The sequence below is a fragment of the Malaya genurostris genome, chromosome 2 (assembly GCF_030247185.1).
Source record: "Malaya genurostris strain Urasoe2022 chromosome 2, Malgen_1.1, whole genome shotgun sequence".
NCBI lineage: Eukaryota > Metazoa > Arthropoda > Insecta > Diptera > Culicidae > Malaya > Malaya genurostris.
Genome location: NC_080571.1, coordinates 263,020,113 through 263,040,873, shown reverse-complemented (window position 1 = coordinate 263,040,873; position 20,761 = coordinate 263,020,113). Strand labels below are relative to the sequence as shown.

General features: G+C 36.7%; 2 protein-coding genes across 3 annotated transcripts; one reads left to right on the top strand and one right to left on the bottom strand.

Moving 5' to 3' along the window:
• Positions 1-58: 58 nt before the first annotated feature.
• On the bottom strand, positions 59-19,987 carry LOC131429782 (uncharacterized). Its single transcript, XM_058594128.1, has 3 exons — positions 19,805-19,987; positions 19,444-19,626; positions 59-505 (listed from the first exon to the last, which is right to left on the bottom strand). The coding sequence occupies exons 1-3, from the start codon at positions 19,851-19,853 to the stop codon at positions 282-284; spliced, it is 456 nt and encodes a 151-aa protein (XP_058450111.1). The 5' UTR covers positions 19,854-19,987; the 3' UTR covers positions 59-281.
• On the top strand, positions 7,164-9,818 carry LOC131429781 (uncharacterized). Of its 2 annotated transcripts, none has more exons than XM_058594127.1 (3): positions 7,164-7,273; positions 7,347-9,090; positions 9,156-9,818. In XM_058594127.1, exons 2-3 carry the CDS (start codon positions 7,510-7,512, stop codon positions 9,633-9,635), a joined length of 2,061 nt encoding a protein of 686 aa, XP_058450110.1. In that variant the 5' UTR covers positions 7,164-7,273; positions 7,347-7,509; the 3' UTR covers positions 9,636-9,818. The 2 variants fall into 2 exon arrangements, with proteins under 2 accessions (XP_058450110.1, XP_058450109.1); XM_058594126.1 differs by having other exon boundaries at positions 7,172-7,346; positions 7,501-9,090.
• Positions 19,988-20,761: the final 774 nt, after the last annotated feature.

Genomic DNA, 20,761 nt, shown 5'->3' with positions numbered 1-20,761 from the left:
ATTATTTCTATCCGAAATGAAACAAAACGTTTGAGATTTCGTCATTTTTAGTGTTTATTATTATAATAAAAAAGTATATCTTACAGATACGGACGTTTTCAGTACCACCTATTCGAATGTACTGGACGGAATAAGATTTACATAAGATCAGGCACAGGTGGCATTATTCGGAAAAGCGAAGCATCATCAGCGCTTCAGTAAAGTTTCTACTCCTAGAAAATGTTTCGTGCTCTTATTTTAAAACAATTATCATCCACACGGATGAACCTACGGACTACGGTCTAGGATAAAATGCGTCGGCAAATGAAGCTAACCGCTAGCAGACCCATCAGCACTGCGCCAGACTGGACCACCGATTTGCCGGCGTGATTGCAGCCATCCTCTGCGCAGTAACATTCCTCCCAGTAAACACCATTCTCGTAGACACCCCAGTTGCACACGCCCGTCACGCCGGTCTCAGAAACGGACGCGCAGCGTCGGATCACCTGTCGCCATCGGCCGTCCCCTGAAAGACACAGAAAACAGAAAATCGAATGAATCCACACGAGTTCACAGTGTTCGTTCGTTATCTTACTAATTATGTTTGTGATTGTTTTGATTATGTGTCAATTTGAATATGAATGGAAAATTTTAGAGTGACAAACAAATTCGGAAAAACAAAATCATTCAAATCTATTTTCACTCTATCGCCTCAAACAGCAATAAACCGATCATATCACGCATAAAAACGAATAGGTAATTGGTTGCTGCGTTTCCCACAGCGATGCTTGCTTTGTTTTTCTGTGTATGTATGAACCAAGTCAACATACATGCGACAGCAGCCACAGCCGCGTGCAGCCACTCATTCGAAGGTTTCATCGCGCCGCGTGTGTTCGGTCGAACCCCGTTTTCATACTTCGCATTGTGTGCATGTACCAGCCGCAGTGGAGAACTCGGTTAGGTTTATGCATGCGAGCAGCCCCCGATCGATGCTGCCAGCAGTCACACGGTACGGTCGATAGAGCATGTAGCCGCAGCACAGCACAGCGTTTCATTTTGTATTTTTTCATTACATTTCATGTTTCTTCCTTCGCACCAATCGCTCCCGGTGAGTGGTGCCACTGTTGAGGACGAGAGAGCGAAAACGTGGTACGTGACGCCATGTTGCTGGTACAGAACTGTACATTTCACTGCGCCTGTTTGCACGAACACTGTTGGCTTCTCGAACAAACCGTCCCCTGATCGAGCGGAGGTAACTGGGCGTTGTTCGTTGTGTTCGTATTGACTAGCACATCCCGGTCACAGTGTGAGTCGTTCAATAAACAAGCGTTGCCAGTGACTTTCTATGTTGCTTTCCATGTTTCATTGGAAGCTTCGTTAATGGAAGCAAGATGAGCATGCGAAATGTGTTATCTTTTTAGTTTCAAATAATGTTGTTACATTTCTTGCAGATCAACACTAAAATCTGAATATGAACGAAGGCACTAAAACCGTGTTCATATTTCTCATTTAATTCAAACAAAACAATTTTTATTTCATAACCATTTGTTATCCTACTTAAAATTTCAATTTGCTTCGATTGATGAGTGAATGCATTTTAAGTGAATGTAATTGGTTCCTAAATGAAGAAGCTTTAGAATGTGTAGATGGTGCATTCAATTGAATGGAAACTGAGTGCAATGCAAAAATATTGGAATTAGTTTTGACAACATCTTTTATTGAATTAATCTACATCGTAGTATACCAAGGATACAACATCCTATAGGTTTCTTAAAGAGGTCAGCTAGTGTGTCAAAAAAAAAGGTCTTTTATTCATTTTCTCGTAAATCACGTCTAAAAATGTACTATATATACAAGACGCGGGTGAAATACTAAAATTTTATATCATACATTTATGTCCATTTTATCTGATTCTATTGTGTATTATGCATAATGTTCAAAAATTTAAAAAACAAATTTATCATAATTTGATACGTTATTAAATTCCATTATTTACAAATCAAATTCTGATATAATTTCAATAAAACTATTTATCGGATGAAAAAGTGTGTTTTTGACCATCGTTTGTAAAAAAAATACTCCTGAAATTGGTAATTTTCCGCTCATCACACTTTATTTCTCGAATCGGAAGTCAGATCCGGATAAAATATTCTAGAAACTGTTAGGAAACTATAAAGTAGTGTTCTAGTTCTAGATGCATAATTTATGTCAGTTACAAAATTTAATTCTGAATTTTATAACAAGAAAAAACGGCAGCCTCAGCAGTGTTTCAAATATACAAAAATAGAACGGCATCGGAGACAAGTTTTAAATTTGACAGAACTGGTCGAATAAATAAAACTAGAATGGCTTGCTGGGGATACGTTTGTTCCAGTTTCTGTTCTATTATAGATCTTCCATATAGAACTTCTAGCTGCTGAATTTGCTCTAAGACCTTTCATTTGAATCTTAATTTGTGAAAATGGGTTGCGCCGTTTCTGAGAAAATTGATTGGACATATTTTCTTCAATTTTTATATATTACCCTGTAACTCCCTAACCGGAAGACGGATCCGAGAGAAATTCAATACCAGGCTATGAGTTCATTTAAATCTAATTTTGTGAAAATCGGTTCAGCCGTCTTTGAAAAAAGTGAGTGCATTTTTTTCATTTTTTCTGGTGCATATTACCCTGTGTCTCCGGAACCGGAAGTCGGATCGGGATGAAATTCAATAGCAGACTATGGGGCCAAAAGACCTTTCAAATGTGTGTGCATATTTTTGTTACATACATACACACATACACACACGGACATTTGCTCAGTTCGTCGAGCTGAATTGAATGATATATGACATTCGGCCCTCCGAGCCTTAGTTAAAGAGTCAATTTTCAGTGATTGCATAGCCTTTCTATATGAGAAAAGCAAAAAATAATAATATACAACAAATATTTTGCTTCAACAGTATTTTGAAAACAAAAATCCTCCAAACGGCCGTCACACTACAAATCAGAGTACGAGCGAGAAATCTGTTCAGCTTTCACTCTGACCGGGACACTTTGACTTACTGTAAGTACATTTTCCGCTTTGGTCAGCACCAAGCTCATCTCAGCTTCAGGCGGTCACTCTGTCTGTGACCTTAGTATTGATGCATCGTTAAAATTCTGCTAACGAAGCATTGAGAAATGCAAAATTCACACAACCAATTAACAAATACGTACAGTTATGTCTGTAACATTACCCACCCGCCTTTTGTCGTGAATACGACTTACTTTACTATGAAGCGCCTTTTCAAAATTAGCCATATGGACTTGTATTAATAGCAGCAAATATATGATCAGGAATTTAGGATAATATTTTGAACAGTGTGAGATAACCACAAACAACTCAAAAATTAAGTTTTCTCAAAATTTGAAAACAACGCGGAAAACTCTTTACTATCGCTTGGGTTTTTCGCGCAAGGACGACGATTTTGAGGTAGTCAGGCACATATCTTCAACTGAACGTTATAAAAGGGGTCGAAAATCGATCATTACTTCTTGTGCGTTGGATGGAAGCAGACGTCGGGGCGAGAAGACGCATTCAAACAGCGGCATCGGAGAGCGCACCTTCTGCGTGGTTAAAAACCTCTAACGCTCAGGTCGTAGTTCTCGAGAAGACGCATTAAATCAGTTTCGCATCATTTGGCACTGCGAGCGGATGTGTTGCGGTTTGTACGCAAAACTAGTATCAACTCAAACAAGAGCGATTGCATCATACAACAGAGCTGCTGGTCGTTTGCATTGGAGAGAAAGAAAACGAAAAACGAAAAGTGGACAACATTATATAAAATCAGCCGTTCTAATGGCTTTGAATGTTATCTCAAAAACTATTAGGATTAGTTCTTTGCAAATCGAAGGTAAAATCATCAGTTTAGTGAAGATCTAAAATAATTTGATTTGCTTCGTGCACTTTTCGCTGTGCGAAAGTTGTTCGAGAAAAATGTTCCGAACTGTGCTAAATATCGTAGAGAATTCCACAATTTGGTCCTTCTGAAAGGCAACAATGACTCCAGTACAACATCTTGATAGTTTCTTTCATTGAAATATGCAAATCCGAAATGAGATAATCGACGTCAAAAATCGTTTAAAATCAACGGAATGACGGATCAAGATAAAATTCAACAGTAGGCTATGGAACCATAAGACAATTCATGGATTTTGTATATGAGCAAGTCAGAAATCGTCGGTATAACCAGCTAAAACAAGGATTCCCAAACTATTTTGGGTCATGGACCCCTTTACTAAAATTAAATTAGGCCTCAGATCCAAACAAATTTCTTTGAAAATTCAATTTGTTGCTTTTTTAATATTGATGTAAAATACTTAAAAATTTCTGCGGATGGTCAAATAAACAACTTTTTACCATAAATATTTCAAATAACAACTTATATCAAACAATAGGGGGTCGATTTGTAGACCTCGTCGACCCCCATAGTCAGTTTTCGTTTACGTCGACCCCCGCAAAAAGGATATCGACCCCAAGAAGTCTATATCGACCACTTTGGGAACACCTGAGCTAAAACAGAGGTGTAATTGACGTCTGACATACTTTATATATTGGTAAAATGATATTGTATGAATTCCAGACTACGATTCAGTTTCAACCACATGTCCCATACACAAATTACTTTTAGTTGCATGTATCACATTAACTATATAATCAATGTGATAATATGATATCTGCTTTAAATTGACATTTTACTCAGTAAGAATTAGTGCAAAGATGGAAGTTTAAAGTCGTTTTTGAGTACTGAATATAAATCAAATGTAAATTTTCAAGTACAGCATACAATTTCTGCTTCGCGAATGAATTTGATTTAGCAATCAACATAAAGAACATAAATTTTGAAAAGTATAAGTATTAAAAAGTTTTATTATTTGAGTATTGTAACAATAAATGCCCTCATTTTAGCAACTAGTCGCCTCTCTATATGAAACGCAAAATGTCGCATATAAAATCCACCTGAGAAAAGTAAATAGAGATGTGCACAGTTCGAAATAATCCTGTGATTTTACATCTTCCACGACGCATAAAATCTTTACATTAATTCTGCTTCAAAAATTCGCATAAAATTTGATTAAATGCAGCGGAGTTACACATGTGTTTACAATACTATTGTAAAGCTGAAAAGGGCAATCATTAGACTCCTATAGGACTATTACTCCTATAGTTATTATTAAAGTTTCGTTGCTCAAAAATATAGCATTGATTGTCGATATATAGCACGGCGGAAGGCTGTTGTAAAATAATGCTCAGTTGCGTAACAACTAGTTTTAAACATACGAATGATTTCGTCCCAAGTTCAATATTAAATATGAATACAATGATAAAACTAAACAATTTGAATATCTTATCAAACAATTTTTTTATCTGAATTCAATTATCCAAACGAAAAAAAAGTTTCTTTCCAAACTATGAAAATGGTTTGGCACACTTTCAACTGTATTGCTTTATAATTGAGCTTTTTCATGAATATCAAAAATGATCTAAGAATAATTTCCTCAAAGTTCAAAACGATCACATACGTGTTCTCTGGTCCTTCAAGTATTCATGCAATGTTTTTTAACTTTCCAAATTATATCTTTTATTGCTTTTGAAAACATTACCCAACCCAACTCCACAATAGATGGTTGAGATCTACCCAGGCAATTGTTACCAAATATCTACCTCTAGTTGAAATCAATATGTAGTACCTACTTTATAGAAAACATGCTAGGTACCTGTTACTATCTACACAAGTAAAAAGGCGAAATTCAAGAAGAACATCGAAAAATCGACATGATTTGATTTAGATTATGAACATGTAGGGGTTTTTGGTTTGTACTAAAAGTACAGAATTTGTTACGATCTCTTCGTGTTTCGCCTTCGGCTCATTAGTGCTTAGAGCACAATGACTACACCAAGTAGAGGATTTACGTAAACGATCACGCATAAATTCACAATTAAAAGAATGACAAAGTTTATCTCGCCCTCCATGCTTCATTTCAACCGTATGTCAATCAACAAAAACAGTTCAGTATTACATCCCGGATAGAAATGATTGGTAAACCAATAGCAAACATTTTTATTAAAATCAAATAAGTTATTGGTAAAACCACAGAGAACAGACATCGAAACTAGTACAAACTTTTTCAAAAACGCTGTGTAAAGTATACAAGTAAAAATTCGTTAAAAATCTCTGTTTCGCACGCATGAATTACCATTGTATGAAAGCTCGAACGCAAGAGCCCATAAGGGATTACTGGGCTGCTTGAAGCCCCTTTACAGGAGAATTGCTACTTTGTAATTGCTTTTTAAAACAACCATTAAATTTCTTACACACATTGAAATCTCTACTTGGATGTCTGTTCTCTTTGGTAAAACTTTATATTGTTTTGTTTGAAATTCAAAAATAATTAAATCATCTTGAAAGAATAGCAAAAAAAGTAGTACATTTTGTCAGTGTAATATCAAAGTAAGAGTCAAATATTCATAGAAGCCAAATTTATCAAAGAGCTGGTATTTTAATACTAAGAATAGAATAACATTACAAATATTTCTCTTATCTAATTCGGAGCCTGTTAACAAAATCGTTTTTTATTCGAAGATGGAACTATTAGATTAGTTCTGCTTAATACAAATGAAATATTTCATCAATAACATAGCAAAGCCTAGGTATTAACATTCCTGTAGTGGAATTTGACCTTCTGTTTAAACAGACTTCGCAGCCGATTCAGTGTGTACAGAACCATTGCATGGCTGGTGCTACGATTCTACTGACACTACGAATCCTTCCAGGTCGGGGCTCGAACATACGACAACTGGTTTGTAAGACCAGCGCCCTATGCATTGAATCGCCAACCCGGGTTGCATCATCAATAACATAACTAGATGTATTAACAAATTTTGATGTTAAACAGTTATTACACTTTTTCTGGTTCCTTTAATAAAATATCAAAAAAGTATCAAGTACAAAGAAATAAGATATCATTATTTGATGGTAAACTTTGGTCTTTGTTTGAAATTTACGTCTACTAGAGATATGATTTCTCGCATCAATAATTCACCCAACCAAAACTCGCACAAAAGAAATTAACCCCATCCTCAAACATCTGGTTGCACTGCTCTACTCTAGCACAATACTGCCGACTGAAGCCCCGAGCTCGGTATGTATGTGTGCAATCAATGTGAATGAAGCGAACGAGTGCGTACTCATCGTTTGAACTTGGAGTTTACACAGAGCACCATTACCAGCTAGCCATTGAGCCAGTAAGCAAGCCGTGTGTGCGTGTCCCAGGTAGCATAGCATAAGTTGTGAAGAAAAACGCCATTGATTGGATTCATTGAAATAATTTCTACCCTGCAAATAGGTAAAAATATTTTTACTACTAAAGTGCCCGTTTGTCAGATTGTGGTGCAAGTTTGACGAGTGCTGTCGAATAAAGCACATAACCAACGATCGAAACAAACAGAGCACGAAACTGTGGGAACGAAGCAAAAGTGAAAAAAATCTATTCTTTGTAGCCATCCGCCATGAACAGGCAACGCCGCGTAAACACCGTAAATGCAAAGGAGAGATTTTTCAAGTTTGATCCACGGGAGAAGTTGTACGTTTGCAGTATCGGAAATTGTGACGGAAAATTGAAAGGCAAAGAGAGCAGTTTGCGACGTCATATTGCCCATCGTCATCCAAAGATTGCGCTTCAAATCGGCCTGACCGGATATCAACGACCGACGGAACGATTGACTCGAATGGTTAGTGACCCACCAACGAAGAGAATACGAACGATCGTCTTACCGGTGCATCAGGATCATTTTTTCAGTGGTTTGATTGAAATGGTTGTCATCAATTTAGTGCCGCTGTCATTTTTCGACAGTCCCGCATTCTCGACCACCAGCGGTTTACTGGCTTCACATCTGGGAATTGATTCAGATAGTATGTCGATTGCAAATGCCATCTCAGAAGTAGCGGATGTGCTGCGAGGTTTGATTGCTGCCGAGCTGAAACATAATATGTACAGCATCAAATTCGATGCTATCGCACACGGCGGGCGCAAGCTGCTAGGGATGAATGTTCACTACCTGAAAAATGGCGAGTTTATTGTGAGAACGCTTTCGATGGAAGACGTAACTGTTCCGCAAACTATGGATGTATTGAAAAGCCGGGTAGAGGCCGTATTGGCAACCTTTCAGATTGATCTTTGCAATGTGTACTCGTGGATTACGGACAACGGGAAGAATATGGTGAAATGTGATTCACAAAAAGTGGATATGGTCCGAGTGAAAACCGAAGAAAGTGTTGGTGATGGACTCGGCAATCTGAGCTACGTTACCGTAGTGGAAGCCAACCCGAATAGTACTGACGATGCCACTGATCTAAGCTCTAAACATCAGCCTGCTGATGACGATATTGATATTTTTGAAAACAACACGGATGAATCGTGGGAAAAAACGATATTGGAAGACGACACCATCACCGATGAATTGTTACAAAACCTAGAAAACCTGTTTTTGCCGGACGAAGAAAAATACTCCACCACGATCAAATGTGGCATGCAAACGTTGTTTTTCGTGGTGAAAGATTCGCTAAATAGTGTAACCAACGAAACACTCAATGCCATCAGAATGGTAGTCCGAGCTACCCGGCAACCCGAATATAGGAAACTGTTTGAGCTTGCCAACATACCGCTTCCCAAATCAGATACTGTCACCCGATGGGGATCACTGTGGAGCATGGTGGAGAGTGTTTTCAAGTATCGTATTTTCTATGAAGACATGGGCGCAAAAATACCGGAACTATACTTATCCAGCAGTCAGTGGTCTTTCATGGAGGAATTTATCGCAGCCTACGAACCGATCTTCAAAGCTGCCGAAACACTTCAAACAGAAAACTGTACGATGGGTGATGTCTACAAATCGTTAAAACTGGTTCAGTACAAAGTTAAAAAGATCTCAGCAATTAACCGCTTTGTCCCGCCAATACTGCAAGCTATCGAGAAACGAATGAAGACACTATATGAGAATGATCTGTTCAAAACTGCGCTACTGTTTGATCAGCGGTGGTGCTTCTTGGATTCGCCTTATTACCCAAAGGAAGACAAACTGCGTGCAATTGTAAGTAGTTTTTTATTTAGTTTCAAGAAAATAATACTTTAAAATAATCTTTTCCTTTGTTGCAGGACTATGCTCTGAAAATCTATAATCTTCTGAAATCCATAAAAAAGTATTCAGTGGAAGCTTTAACCAAGGTGGAACACCCCTGTGGTCCTGTTCCTGAAGACGAGTTCGAGGCGATGCTGGAGGAAGAATGCATGAACGAATCCAGCACAGCGGAAAACTCTCAAGTGGATCTGAAGCTGAAGCTGATCCAACTGGCAAACACGAAAACTCGGATGCCCATCGGTACGGACATTCTGAAGCACTGGGAAGCCAAGAGGATTGAGGACAACGAGCTCTACGAGCTGGCCATGATTGCACTCGGTACCCCAGCCACCCAGATCACCCTGAACCGATGCTACAAGGCGATGAAACTGATCCGGGATCAGAACATACTGCGAATGTCACCCCACACCCTGCACGATATGATGATTATAAGGCTAAATGCGGATCTGCTACCGGAAGCAATCAACAAGCTGCGGAAGCCGTTGTATACCTCTTAGAAGTCGCGCATGATGCATGGTGGTTCTAGTGTACAAATTAATGTAAATAAATTATCCTGCTAAGCAGACATTGCAAAAAGTCAATAGTTTTATGCTCTAATTTATGTTGATGACGAAGCTTTGTACGTAAGCATGTTCTGGTACAATAAAATGTTCTGTTCAAATGAAACAAATAAGAAATAATTTGTGTGTTGATTTTCAAAAGCCGTAACAGACCGAAAAAACCCTGTTTAAATCCACCTTTCTCATTTTCTTCCATATATTACAGCAGAAATTCATGAAAGTATTCTCGTTCTAATTAAAAAATGTTTAGAAAAAGACTTCTGTTGCATATTATTGATTATTATTAAATTGATATACTACATTTGAACTTAATTTTGTGAAATTCTATTCAATTATATGTGAGACAGTGAAGTGACTTTTTACATTCGTTCGAAAAAATCCGACTCCATCGAAATAAACAGTCAGGGAGTTTGACCACTATTTCCTGAATTCCGGCTACCGAAAACCGGAATTTCGAATCATTAAACCATTGAAAAACCACAAGAACTTTAAACTAACAGTTTTAAACCCAATCCAAAGGAATTTTCAAAATTCTCAGCACTTTCGATTTTGGAAATCAACCATTGTTGAAAAAACGCAAAAGCAGTTCTCTCCGCTACTGCGTGATAAATCTTCAAGAAAAAACAAAATTCAGTTTATTCAGAAAAATATACCAAACAAACTGATGCTTCTCTATTAAATTTCCACTCAACGACCATTTGCATAAATACCAAGGATTAAATGAAAACTGGGATATTCTTACGGGCAGAGATGTCTATCTCCTCTGTGTGACGAAGAGCAAGCAAAATTTCTCCCCTCGCACTGACAACTTCAACGAGAGCTCTTTTCTTTCACATTTATACACCACTGTTGTGTAAGTGTGCACGCATCAAGAGTGCGTTTGTTTATTTCCTTTTACCTCTTCCACTGAATCGCACCAAAGTGCTAGAGCATTAGCTAATAAATTCTCTGAGGTGGATGCAGATACTTTCACAGAGGTGCACACGCCGGTGAGCACTCTGCTGTATGGTTTTCGTAGATGAAGCGTGGACACGCAAAATCAGCAAAATAAAACAATTTATCGTAAAATTTTCGGTTTTCCTTGCAAATTTTTCATAGCAAGGCCAGATCTACTCTCTATTAATTGAAGTTCACAGAAGTGTTCGCTCACAATCACGCGCCAGTGGTCACTTGGGTGTATTTAGACGAGAGCGCGTGTGAGCGATTCATGCGAAGAGAATGTGTTTCACTCGCGCCAGCTGCTTTAACCACAAGCACACACTCAAATGCTGTCTATTCGACACTGAGAAGAAGTGCGCTTTCCTCTTTGTGCGGTGCTTCGTTTTTTTCATCCTCGGTGTGGCAGAAATCTGACTCTAGCGTTTATCACTGTTGTGAAATGCCATCTCTGCTTACGGCATCTTGAGACCTTTCAGTTGAATTTAAAATGGTGAATATCTGTTCGGTTATATCCGAGAAAAGTGAGTGACATTATTTTCACATTTTTTTGCATATCACCCTGTAATTCCGGATTTACCGGAAATTTAAGAACTTTCTATGAGACTATAAGACCTTTTATTTAAATCTAATTTTGTGAAAATCGGCTCAGCCATCTCCGAGAAAAGTGAGTGACAATATTATTCACACACATAGACATTTGCTCAGTTCGTCGAATTGAATCGAATGGTATGTGACATTCGGCCCTCCGGGCATTGGTTCAAAAGTCGGTTGCATGATCTTGAAAATCACAAATAGTTTCAATCAGTATGATTATCGATATGCATAACACAGTTTTTTCCACACGGAAAAGCCAGCGATCGCAAAACAACAAAAATATTAGTTGTTTTTCTGAACTTGATTGGTTAAAATCTGGTACAACTAATCGATTGTTGTTTTAACTAAACTGTCACTTTTTATTTATCGTGCTGGCAGTTTTGCAATGACACCCAGCAAAGACACGCTCCACAAACGAGTAATGAAACGTTATAGTTGAGCAATGACATACACCCAAAATCGGAAAGTGAAACGTTTCGATGAGGTGTCACTCGTGCAACTGAGCAATATCTCAGTTGTTTTAATCAATTCGCGATTGATTTTTCGGAACGCCATAAGAGCAAGTGACAGTATCTCTTTGTTTACTTTCTCTTCTATTAATTACCAAGCGGTTCCACTTCTGTCACTTAACCATTTGCATAAAATGATACTCGAAACTTTCGACGTTCAAACAGAATTGTGAAACCATAAAAAATCTATATAATCACATCACAATAACCTAAATAGAAAGTAAACAAAAAGAAAATTTCACTTCCTCTTACGACATTCAAAAAAATCAACCGAGAATTATTCAGTTTTTTTTTAACCCAAGATGTCTATTGCAATGAATACTGTTTTACTGCTAGTTTCTTCGAAGCAGCTAATATTTCACCGCTCGAACAACGAAATTTTGCCGAAGTAGCTGCTTATAGCTTTATCACAAAACTCACAGATGATATAGAAATGTAACAAAAAATTAAAATTCTCAAGAAGTTATCAGCAAAATGTTCACAGGGCATTGAGAATTTTTTCCTCCACTTGCAGAATGGCTCGCTGGAAGAGCCTTTTGATTCCATTTTCAAGAACGTTGCTGGTAAGCCTAATGCTACAGATGCACTTTCGAGAAAATAAAAACTGTACCATTTCCCTTAAGGGCTGAGGCCAGTGTGTTTTAGGGCATTTTTGCCCTTTAACTATTGTCACACTTCAAAGTTGATTTTCTCAGAAACGGTGACGAATATCAAAAAAACCACCTGACAATTTCTTAGAAAATTAATTTAGATTATTCTGTGAAAATTTCAGAATGATTCATTGACTTTCGCGGTCGGGAAAGTCTTTTTTCTGAAGGAAGAATTGCATACCTGAAAACGCCGTCTTTCAATTTGTTCATTGAATATCTCGCCTTCAAAAGCATGGATAAAAAATCTATGCTGACAATGTCTGTATAATTAAATTTATATGCGATTAGTGCATAAAAACACATATGTTGTCGTGATGAAAATTAAGTGAAAGTTATTTTTGTTGAGGTTAGTCGGTTTCTATGTCGGCGCCATTTTAGTTCCCTGGTAACGTAACGAAACATGAGAGAGAAATAAAATCGGCTCAGCAAGGCTGCCAAACAAGCGGCAGCTTTCTTGGATTTTATGTGATGTAGTCAAACTTGTAACCGAAAATATCAAAACTTTCTTGGCCACCCGGCCACATCGAGAATCATTTTGCCCATTTGCGAGAGAGCATTGAGAGAAATGTAATGCGCACAGCGAGCCACGTGGTTTTACGCGACCTACTGGCCTCAGCCCTTAAGCAGCAAATTTTCAAGCGTTAAGCATCTTTAATTGCATTTTAATACATTACTAGCAGATGAAATTAAAACATTTATACTACTCGCTACTTCCAACCGCTTCTCAGTTTTTCCTGTTAAAATGAAAACTTTTTGGTGCTCCTCTGTAATCGATTTCAGAAATCTGTGTTCGATTTCAGATATTTGTGAAAATCTGTGCAAATTTAGAAAAACAACTAATATTTTAGTTGTTTTGCAATCGCTGGCTTTTTCGTGTGATATGGTCGAATTCATCAATGTCACTGTTATAATATTAATTATGCTGAATAGTAGCCAGGTAACAAGTTTACAATTTGTTCGAATTGATATTTTCGGACACCACACGGAACCACCCGCGATCCCATTTCAACCAGAATATTAGTTGATTTTCTGAATTCGATTGGTTAAAATTTGGTACAACTAATCGATTGTTGTTTTAACTGAACTGTCATTTTTGTTTTTCGATTAGCAGAAACGATGGTTGAAACAACTAATTCAACTGTTTGAAAAAAAAATGCTGTCAATTAGTGAGGACACATACCTTTCAATTTCAACAAATATTTTAGTTGAAATAACTGGTGTTGTTATTGGAACAAAATTCTGTTAGTTGAAAAATAAATTGGTTTTATTTGTTTGTTTGTTTTGAGATCAGTAAAGATCTAAATTCTAAAAAAATACTTCTGATTCGATCGGAAATGATTGATGTGGAAAAATTATTAAATTTACCTAAAATGATGCCTTCAAACGGTTGAACTAAAGTTATGCACTGATAATTTTAGTCAATTTATATGAGCTTGGGTGCGTCAACCGCTGGTAATTGGAATTTTGCGACGGCAATTCAAACGCGCCATTGAATCGCAGCGCGTTCTGCGTGTTTAAAACCCTTCGCTCCTGTTACTTTTATAAATTAAATTCATGACAAAAAGCGTTTTATTGCTAATGCATGAACATCATCATCGGTATCAAACAGCTGGAAGTAAAACAGTCTGCTGGAAGTAAATAATGATCGAATTTGAAGCATAAAATTTCTGCGCATACCTGAAAGATTACGAGATGATCATTCATAAACATTTTCTAATTTGTCACCAAATCTTTTTCATCTCAAACAAGGTTAACTTTATCACAACACCGCTGTTAGATAAACACTTGTTATCATAAAATTCTTAAGTCGAATGAACACAATTTCACCAAACGCTTTAACCATCGATGTTGTTTTCATTGACATTTTGAAGCGACGCGAACAGATTTCATCTAAAAAAGTTGTTGATTGATTGCAATTATTGTTTTGCTTTCAACTGTCTCCGGCATTTGACAGCATTCAAAACAACATATTTCTCAACTACTTGAATATATGCAAATCAAAAACCATATTAGTTGAATCAAAAAGAAATTAGTTAAATCAACTATCGCAAAAATCAAAAACTGCGATATCGCAATTTTATGATCGAAGGGTTCTCCGTGCAGAATTGTCAAACGACTAAATGATTAACGTTTCTCTCCATGATTTTTCTGATTTCTTAACTCACAATCAACGGAATTCGACACACATTCGCTTTAGCTCGAAAAGAAATATCACCAAAAGTTAATGTGGATATGTGAAATACTTATGTTAACAAACATTAAGAGATTTTCATCTCATCCTTTGAATCACTGCACTGAACAGAGATCCCACATTTTCTCTTCCAGATGTGATTCTTGCTTTCAGTAATCGGTAAAAAAAGCTCACTAACCAGAATTTTGTATTGATAAACATAATGTTGAAGAGTTTCTCTTCTAGAGTTGTTTTTTCGGTAGAGTAGGATATATTTACAATTTGTATTTAGCCCAAGTAACCAAAAGTGCGTAAAAAAAGATTTGGCTTAAGCAGCATACAAAGTATTCTAAACAGTCCTATTTTAAGGAATTACTCATACTTGAATGTTCACCCACCGCAACAGAATAAACTTTGAAGCAGTTCCTTGTACAGCTTTTAAGCAGCGAGAAAATATTTTTCAGGTTCTGTTGAACATTTGGTTGCTTAAAGCGAGGACGCTAACATTTTAATTTGATATTGATCTTACCAATTTGAAGATTCTTCACAGAATATGGAATAAAAATTCAACCCATTATATGATAATCACCTTTAACATTGATATCTAATTGCCACTCATTGTGTGCGCTTAATATAATCTAAATCATTAGAGAGCAAAATGCAAGGAAAATCTCTTAGTTTGACCGTAGCGCTTCTACAACACAATCTATTCATTGATTCATTCAAAATTTTTATGATTTGTTAAACTCGCGCCCGCGATGACCAATACTGTGCATCTGACTTCATTGAACATAATTCATCAACCGGTAAATGATATCAGAACTTCCTCACCTGCCTACAGTGGCTTTCTAGAACAGTCATATGCATTTCACCATTAAGTCATTTGGTGAGCAATCATAATCATTACTCAATTAAGCACGTGGCTCGAAATGAAGAATCACATGGATTCAAGTACGCATGTGAAATATCCACACAAAACAACTCGTTGCGCGCCAAACAATTTTTTCAACGATCTAGTATTCTTTCCTTCGATGGTTAAACACTTATGCAACTTTTCATGCGCCAAACATCAATCGTAGATCTAGCAATCATTGGCGATTTTTTTCAGTGGAAAAATCCATTGACCATACAAAACAACTTTATAGATGTTTCCCACTTTTCCAGCAAGTTTTCCTAATTTTTTTATGTACAAACCAATCGTTGTAATATTATGTTATTACCCTAGCAAATACGGCATGCTTGGATTTACGTCATGTGTGAGTTTAATTTATTCTTATAATTTAAGTGTGGCCATACAAATTAACTTAACTATTCCGATACAAGGAATAATAGTTAAAATATTTGAAATGAAACTTGAGTAAAATTCTCAACTTACTGGTACTCCCCACATCAAAGTGCTTCAATTTTGAGCTCCAGGGTTGTGGGCGCCAAATTTTCAGCTAAAAAAGTTAAAAATACTCAAAAAAAAATCTACCAAAACAAAACAAAAATGCGAACATTTATATGTATTCAATTTATTAATTACTACTACAATAAAGCGTAATCACAGCGGAATAGATTTCCTTTTAAGGGATCCACAATCATTTAACATGCTATGATTAGAAAATAATTATAATAAATAATAGTACATAAATCATAAAAATCTATGAAATAGAAAAGTACATATGTTGAATGTTTGCTACTGAAGGATAATTTTGTCGCAAAATGAGTTGAAAGCAATTATCTAATACAGTGATTCCCAAAGGGGTCGCTACAGCCCACTGGCTTTAGCTCATTTTTGCCTTTCTCATATAGAAAGGTTATGCAATCACTGTGAAAACCGACTTTTGAACCGAGGCTCGGAGGGTCAAGTGTCATATACCATTCGACTCAGTTCGTCGAGTATGCAAAATGTCTGTGTGTGTATGTGTGTGTGTAACGTTTTTTTGCACTAACTTTTCTCGGAGATGGCTGAACCGATTTTCACAAACTTATATTCAAATGAAAGGTCTTGTGATCCCATACAAAATTCCTGAATATTATTTGGATCCGACTTCCGGTTCCGGAATTATGGGGTAAAGTGCGTTAAAAATTGTATACCATCACTGAAAATGGGGAAAAACCTTAAAAATTTTTTTTAATCGACCTCAAATCTTTTCCAATTGATAGTTTTTATCAGTAGACGGTCAAACAAACTGATTTCGGTTATTCTTTTAAAAATCGAAGAAAATTATTTTGAAGAATACCGCAGTATTTTGTATGATAGTATGATTGATATGAGAAAGGCATCATTACACCACTAGGTGAATTAAAACAGGTTTATTGGGTAGTAAACTCAAAATTGACAACGAGTGGGCAATGAATCGTAAATATTGGGCTTCGCTAGTAAAATAAATCTTTCTGAGATAGGTCCTGAGTACATGTGGAGTACTTTCCAATATATAATTAAATATACGAAATACAATCCAGAATCAAGCCATTCTATTAGTTGTAAGAATTGATTAGTAAATCATTGAATTCTTGCGAGATTTGTGAGATAGAAAATGAAAGTGAGTGAATGCATAAGGGGTGTTACGACCAAAAATGTATCGAATAAGAATGAGTGTAAATAGTTTAAATGTTTCATTAGAAATTCAAATATCTTTTTCCAAATTCAATCTATAGAAAATACAGAAAGGAAAGGTTCAAGTTCAGATTTCAGAATTAGAATCCAGGTCCACATTCATGATTCAGATGTATGCCTCGGATCTCTGTTGAATTTTCATAATTCGAGTAAAAAACTTGTTCAAATCCAGATTTACGGTCCAGAATCCAGCTTTCCGGAATCTAGGTCTGGGATAAGAATTCATGTCCAAAACTGAAGTCCAGGTCCATGTTCAGAATTCAGGTTACGGAAGTCTATGAATTCCTGTCACAAAATTCAGGCCCAGAATTCGGATCCCGATTTACGCTCAGGAATCCAGATCCATGTTCTGAAACTAAGTCCAGAATTATGGTGAAGAGTCAAGGTTCAGCATCTAGTTTCAGGTTCCAAAACTCTGTCAGGAGTTTTGCACCTGAATCTAGATCCGGGATCAGGTTTTTGGCCCAAAACGAAAGTCCAAGTCCAGGATGAGATCTAATTTCCGGAATCCAGGTTCAGGTAAAAACTTTGCCTGGTCTAGAATTCTGGGTTAAGAATTCATATCCATAGGTCAAGAGTTTAGGTCGTGCTTTTCGTTCCAGAATCCAAGTTCAGACTACGAATTTTGGTCCGGAATCGAAAGTTCAGAATTCAGATTCTGCACTCAGATTTAAAATTCATTTTCAGATGTTGGGTCAAGTTTCTCCATTCAGGTCCAGGTTCTGAATCCAAGCAGAGAGATCTGGTTCAGAGCCAAAATATAGATCCAGAATTAAAGTTCTTAGTCATACTACAAAATTTGGACCTAGAATCCAAGCCCAGAGTTCTGTTTCTGAATCGAGGTACAGGTACAGGTTCAGAATTCAAAATCAGAATCAAGTTCCAAGCTCACGATTCTGCTGCTTGTCAAATTATCAGAGTAAAAAATTTTGTTGAGAACCCTGAATCCAGGTCCAGAATCCTGCGCCAGATTTGAAATCAAAATCTAAGTTTAAGTCAAGAAGCTAGGTTCAGGTCTAGTATCAGAATCCAAGTGCAGATTTCTGCTTCAGGTTCAGAATTTTTCTATTAGAATTCTTGTTCAAAATCCATGTAATCCTAGAATCCTAGAGAACTCAGGTCTAGACTCCAGTCTAAATTCACAGTACAAGGGAAAAATGCTGGTCACCCGGGTAGAAGTGATTGGCAAACCAATCATAAATTTTATTATTAAAACCAAATATCTCAAAGGTAGAAATTTGAAATAAGAGTTAAAATATCAAAATTCATAACAAAGTTTGCGTTATCAAAGGGCAATAACATAGAACATTCTGTCTTTGTAATATCAAAGCAAGAACAAAATATTTATTGCCGAATTTTTCAGTTATTATAGCATTCTGAATAGTATAATATCATAAGCATTTATCTTATCTGATGCTGATGTAGTTTATTCAATAGTGTTTGATTTGCTAATGCTAGCTAATGCATCAATGAAATTAATGAAATTGGGATAACTCATCAGTAACGAAATAAGTCATAATAACTAAATTTGATGCTAAGCTGCTATTGTACAATTGATTGATTTCTTCGATGAAACATCGAGAAAATATCAAGTATCGCTAGAAACATCAAGACAAGATATGATGGTAACATTTGTCATTATTTTAATCGTTGTTTGTTATTTACATCTACTCGGACAAGAATCCAGGCACAAAACTCACGTCCACCAGACGATCCCTCTTTAATTCGCCGGTTGAGCAATTGTGTTTTAGATTTTGTTGTGTCTCTATTGACTCTTATTTTGCTTACACAATGTTTGATAGATAAGATCTTGAATTAATAATTAATTTCTACCGCGTTAACTGAAAAATTATGATTCGATTGCCGAAGAAATTTTAATATTTTTCTACCTTTTGGGCAGTAGAACGAATAATATATTCAAAATGGGCATTCGACCAGAAACGTTTAGGAATCAATGATCTAATAGGAAACTCACAGTATTAAAGCTCAAATGAGAAATGGAGCTTCTGACCAGAAAATGAAGTCTTCATTACTAGGGCTAAATATCGTAAATACTAAAAATCATTAATATCAACCAAGTTATAAAAGATTTGAGAATTTACGTTGCAATCGAAACGAACCTAAGGGGTTATTTTGAGGCACCGATGTTTCCGAAACAATTTGAATCGGAAAGCATATGATAACCATTCCAGTCAGATTTTTACAAAATTTCAAATTTCTCCCATAATCAAAAATCCCATTAATTTTATTCTATAACCGATCAAACCAGTCGTGTACTTACAAATAAAACCCCTGGCACCCTGCTGGATCACCTTCATGCAGAACGATCCTGGCATATGCGATTCGTCACTGTTACACTCGATCGGAATGTTTTGTGTCCTGTTGAAGGGTTTGTAGGCACCGCAATTATCTGCCCCCTTTGGGTCCGTCTGCGAAGAACATTGAAAGCAGCGTACCGCAAGTGCTAGTGTAAAGAAACACAATAGGTCAATGAGAGCAAGTTCTACTGTCGATTAAAACAAGGAAATTCAAAACAAACTCTAATGGGAGTGGCACCCACCCAGGTAGATGCTAATTGGTGCTACCTGTTTGCTATGAATAACGATTTGGAACTGAGATTATGCTACAGGATCAAAACTCACCTGAACTAAACAGTACCGTAAAGATGAGAAAAGAAAAGGACTGATTCATTTTGGGAGGCCTATGCTAACAGAAATGCGAGAGCTGGAAATTTAGACGGAAACTCTAAACAAACAACGCCAGACAGTACAATACAATGCTACGCTATGAATGTTTGGGATTAGACTGATACACTAACTGTCACATTGAGGTATGGTACGCTTACGTCATCGCTTTGCCATAATAATGACAACGGCAGACTGAAATTACAACGAAACGAAAACAGCTAGTATGAACCTGCATAACCTGGAGAAAATTCAGCCCATTATGGTAAGGGGTCATGCAGGAATTATGGCAAACAATGGACAGAAAGAACTGGAGTGCCTATAATCAGAGTGACGACATCTCATCCATAATGTTGGTAACATTTTAGAATATCTAATCATAAATGTTGGCAGTTTTGTGAGATTTTCACAATGAACAGCTGTCGTCACTGTGGTTTTAGGCACTATAGGATAAATCTCCCTCCTTTTTTCGTGAAAATTCCAGACGAAGCCACCAATTTTTTTCTAATCCTTCGAGTCAGTGTTGATTTGAGATAGCAGATGGTACTTTGCTGGATAGATTTAATAAATTAATTGAAATTGATGGGTTAGTCGAAACCTACTAGAAGGTAAGTTGTACATATTAATTCATACAATCTCATAAGCTAGCAGTGCGAAAGTAATTAGTGGAAATTAGTTGAGAAACTTGTAAATTAAATTCAGCCATGACGAAAAATACAGTTGGTTGACAGAAAAATACAGTATATCTACGTTAATGCTAGTTAATGCTGCATAGAAAATTAATTGGAAGCAAACCTAATCTTAACACGTGAATAAATTTTCGGAAATTTATGTTACCTAGTGTAGGGATTAAGGGTAGCTAGAGAGAGAGAGAGAGAGAGAGAGAGAGAGAGAGAGAGAGAGAGAGAGTAAGAA